At 35.1% G+C, this 5,320-nt stretch overlaps 1 protein-coding gene across 1 annotated transcript; it reads left to right on the plus strand.

The window, feature by feature from the left end:
• Window positions 561-4,009, plus strand: LOC107635250 (MDIS1-interacting receptor like kinase 2-like). The gene is made up of 2 exons (XM_016338658.2): window positions 561-3,515; window positions 3,606-4,009. Exons 1-2 carry the CDS (start codon window positions 686-688, stop codon window positions 3,989-3,991), a joined length of 3,216 nt encoding a protein of 1,071 aa, XP_016194144.1. The 5' UTR covers window positions 561-685; the 3' UTR covers window positions 3,992-4,009.

Here is a 5,320-nt window from a genome sequence, read left to right on the forward strand (position 1 = left end):
GGATTGGCCGGTTCAACCGAAAAATTAGTGAACCATACTAGAATCGGAACTGGACTAAGTTTACTCTTTGGACCGTTTAAGGAATAAAATCGGTGTGAACCGATAAAAACCGGTGCAAACCGGTCTAACCAAACTGGTTTGCTTGAAAAAAATTTTAAAATGTCTCCACAAGGTCTCGAACCAAAAACCCTGGAACAAAAGCAACCTCTACTTGCCACTTAGCCATTGTAATAATATGTGATGAGGAACACCGAATAAATTATACAGAAACCAATTAAAACACAACATGAAAACATCTTTAAAAAAAGACGTTTTAGACGTCTTTATCTGAGTGGCCTCTAAAAAGAATATTAAATATATACACAAAACTTTTTGTTATGATATATTTGTTAGGAAGACCGAAGACCGAAGACCTAAGACCTAATAAATTGTGACTTTGGAAGAAAGTATCCTTAGGAAGAGAAAGGTAAGTGCATACATGGAACATATGGTTATTGGTTTTGTGCAAGACTTTGAAATTCTACTCATGTCAACCATGATCGCCACGCGGCTGTATGTGTCCTGTCCTATATATGTGCACTCATGTAGATGCGACTTCTTTCATCACCACAAACACCATAATTATATATACATCCGTTTACTAATAAAATTATAAAACATCGTCTTGCATATCCATACTTGAACCATGCCACCTATGTCCCAACAACCTGTCTTCATATTCCTTTGTGTCCTTATTGTAAAACTCTCTTGGGTTGCAAGTGAAAAGAGTGAAGCAAATGCACTCTTAAAGTGGAAGGCCAGCCTGGAGAACCAAAGCCAAGTTGCCTTATCATCTTGGAAGAACGGGACAACCCCATGCAGATGGACAGGAATTCAATGTGATAGATCCAATTCCATAACCGCCATCAATCTTGAAAATTATCTTCTCAAAGGTACACTCCACGCTCTAGACTTTTCCTCACTCCCCAACCTCCTCACCTTTAACATCTACAACAACTTCTTTCATGGAACCATTCCCCCACAAATTGGTAACATGTCCAAAATCAATCGTTTGAACTTTTCTTTGAATCCTTTTGATGGTTCCATCCCTCAAGAGATGTGGACACTGAGAAGCATACGCTGGCTTGATCTTTCCTTCTGTAATTATCTAACAGGACCCATCCCTTCTTCCATTGCAAATTTGACAAACTTATCGTATCTAGATTTGGGAGGCAACAATCTCTCCTGCCCCATTCCTCCTACAATTGGCAAACTGAACAACCTTGCCTTTTTTTCTATTGAGTCTAGTAACATTCGAGGTTCCATTCCCCATGAAATCGGAATGTTGTCAAATCTAGAGTATCTTGATTTCATAGGAAACAATCTCACTGGCAATATCCCTTCTACAATTGCTAATATGAGCAAGTTAAATCAACTTTTACTATCTAACAACACCCTCTCTGGTCCAATCCCACCCTTCCTATGGAACATGTCTAACCTCACCTTGTTGTGGCTTAATTCCAATAACTTTTCTGGAACTATCCCTACCTCAGTAGGAAACTTGGCCAATTTGGCGTCCTTTAATGTGGAGATGAATCAACTTTCTGGATTCATTCCTTCCACAATTGGAAACATGACAAATCTTGTTGAGATTACTCTCGACTTCAACAATTTTGAAGGACACATTCCTGCCTCTGTTGGTAATTTGATCAACTTGGAAACCTTAAGTCTCCAAGGAAACCTTCTCTCAGGAACTATTCCTGACACAATTGGAAACTTGAAACGGCTCTCCATGTTACAATTGTCATCCAACATGCTCAGGGGCAACATTCCGCAAGCCGTTAATAACCTTACCAACATGAATGGCTTTTTTGTAGACGATAATTATCTCATTGGCCACTTGCCGCCTCAAATCTGCTTAGGTGGTTCACTAGCATCCTTCATTGCTCAAAACAACCGTTTCACTGGTCCAGTACCAAGCAGCTTGAAGAACTGCTCTAGTATTGTCTACATAACTTTACAGGATAACCATTTGGAAGGAGACATATCACAAGACTTTGGTGTTTATCCAAATTTGAATTACATTGATCTAAGTAACAACAAATTTCATGGCCAAATTTCATCAAACTGGGGCAAGTGCAATAGTCTTGAAGTCTTGATCATTGCCAAAAATAATATTTCCGGTGGTATATCGCCACAAATTACTGAGGCTACCAAGCTGGGCAGGCTTCATCTTTTTTCAAACCAATTGACCGGAAATATTCCAAAAGAACTGGGGAATATGACAAACTTGTTTGAACTCAGGATCGACAACAATCATCTTTCTGGAAATATTCCACCCGAAATAGGATTGTTGCAAGGTCTCAGTCACTTGAACCTAGCAGGAAATGAGTTGAGTGGCAACATACCGAGACAAGTTGTTCAGTTATCTAACTTGTTGGAATTGAACTTGAGCAACAACAAATTAGAAGGAAGTATCCCCTCTGACTTCAAGTCATTGGAAACTCTCAATTCTCTTGATCTTAGTGGGAATTTGTTGAATGGTACAATACCAAGAGTGCTTGGAGAATTGAAGAACTTGCAGTGGTTGAGTCTCTCTCGCAACAATCTTTCTGGCACAATTCCATCTAGTTTTAATGGCATGTCAAGCTTAACTTTTGTCAACATATCATACAACCAGTTAGATGGGCCTCTTCCAAATAACAGAGCCTTTCTTCATGCTTCAATTGAATCATTGAAAAATAACAAAGGCTTGTGTGGAAATGTCACTGGCTTGGTGCCATGCCCAGGCAGTCCTAGCGGTAAAAGTCACAAGGTCATGTCATTGGTTCTGCTTCTTATCTTTGGAGTATTAGCACTAGCACTTTGTGTGATTGGTGTTTCAGTATATATTCTTTGTAGAAAAGCAAGAAAGAAAGAAGCCCCGGCCAAAGAAATGCAACCAGAAGAACAATTTTCCATATGGAGTCATGATGGAAAAATGTCATTTGAAACCATCATTAAAGCTACCAATAATTTTGATGACAAATATCTCATTGGAATCGGAGGGCAAGGATCCGTTTACAAGGCTGAGTTGCCAAGTATGGTTGTTGCTGTGAAAAAACTTCACATGGAATCAGATGCGGAGGATAAGTTGAATTGGAAGGCATTTGAAAATGAGATCCAAGCATTGACAGAAATCAGGCACCGAAACATCATAAAGCTGTATGGTTTTTGCCAGCATTCACGATTCTTCTTTTTGGTATACAAGTACCTGGAGGGTGGCAGTTTGAATCATGTACTAGGTGATGAAAAGCTAGCAACTGCATTTGACTGGGAAAGGCGGGTGAATGTGGTTAAAGGAGTTGCTAATGCTCTGTCATATATGCATCATGGTTGCAATCCCCCTATAGTTCATCGTGACATATCAAGCAAGAATATTCTTTTGGATTCAGACTATGAAGCTCATGTCTCTGATTTTGGGACAGCTAAGTTTCTACAGCCTGGTTCAAATTGGACAACACATGCAATAGTCACCTATGGCTATGGTGCTCCAGGTAAGTCCTTTTTCCCTTGCTTTTATACTTAATCAAGAATCATATATATGTTGCTTTATGAATAACTTCAAAATTATAATTTGTATGCAGAGCTTGTTCAAACTATGGAAGTGACCGAAAAATGTGATGTATATAGCTTTGGAGTGCTTTGTTTCGAAATCCTTATGGGAAAGCATCCGGCAGATATGATAAATTCATTGTTGTCGCCATCAACAGCATCAATAACATACAATTTGCTATTGGTTGATGTAATTGATCAAAGGCCTCCTCATCCTGAGAAGTCAGTTGTTGGGGAAATCATGTTGATCACAAAGTGGGCGCTTGAGTGTTTGAGCCAAAGTCCACAATTTCGGCCAAGCATGCATCAAGTGTCTAAAGAACTCATGATGGGAAAATCACCTTTCTCTGATGACCACTTTCCCATGATCAGACTTGGACAACTCAATGAAGAGTTATTGGAATCTCCACTCGTGTGATTAATGATTAATCGCATCCCCTTTCTTATGAATTATTGTGATCTAATAATGGGGGTTCATGTAACGCAAGTGTATCATAGGCTTTTTTTTGCTTCTTATGATTGTGTATAACATGTATGTATGAGTTACTTCAAAATGGAAATGGATCTTCCATTACAATAAAGTTTGTTTTCAATTATAGTTCAATTAGAGCTATGTTGAATGAATTTATTGAATAAATAAATTGAGATATATATAAGCACGTTAAAAAATTTTTGAGATAATAACACATTTTATAAAATAAATCTCCTTAATTTCATTCAATTGAATTTAAATTTCAAATTGCCTGTAGATTGCATAGTTCTTTATCTCCCAATTTTTTCTCTTATTGTCAACAACTCCGAATTTAACCCTTTTATTTTCAAATTATCTTTATCTCTATACAAAGATGTTCTTGTATGAAAAATAATTTTTTAAATACAAAGAAAGTAAGATAGAATTATCAACCGATAGCGTTATGAGAATAATTTTTTTATGTATTTTGAATTTTTTTTATCTATTCATTTTACTTTTTGAATTTATTTGGATGAAAATAATTAATAAATATGTAGTTTGAGAAAAAAATATAAAATAAAATTTTTTTAATGATTTTTATAACAACAATGCTAGGAAACCAAGAGGGTACTAGTCAAAAACCAACCAAATGTCTTTAGGTGAATTCAAAATCTCTATGTGGATGGTGGCATGGTGCTTATACGTACTAGGCATTAGGATAATTTAATTATAATAAATTAACATATTCTAATCAATAATACTGTAATATATAACAAAAAAATAACTTACCTTTTAAAATAAAAAGGATTAAATAGAATTCACCTATGAAATCAGTTTTAGTTTGATGTTCTATTGATAAAAGTGTGTTTTGAATGCAATATGACTTCTCTGCTACCAATCATGGATATGCTAATATGCTTATTTGAATTATAACAAAAATAAAAATAATAATCTATTATAAAAAAATTACAAATAAATTACATGATTATTGTGCAAGAAAAATATTTGTGAAATTAAAGTTGTTATTGGAGAGGGTAGTTGGATATGGAAGATATTTATCATCTTTTAAACAAGTGAGGATTATTTCAATTCGTTTTAAGTATGAAATATTTTTTGTAACCACAATGACATATATATTTTTTATAAATTTTATAAGTTTTTTTTTTTAACTACAGGATAATATTAAGAGGACTTTATCATATAAAAATATAAAAAAAATACTATTCATACACCAAATAATTTTAATATTCATAAAAAATTAAGGTTGTTAATAATTTTTTTATTGTGTATTTAAAT

This window comes from Arachis ipaensis, chromosome B04 (genome assembly GCF_000816755.2).
Source record: "Arachis ipaensis cultivar K30076 chromosome B04, Araip1.1, whole genome shotgun sequence".
NCBI classification, from domain to species: Eukaryota; Viridiplantae; Streptophyta; class Magnoliopsida; order Fabales; family Fabaceae; genus Arachis; species Arachis ipaensis.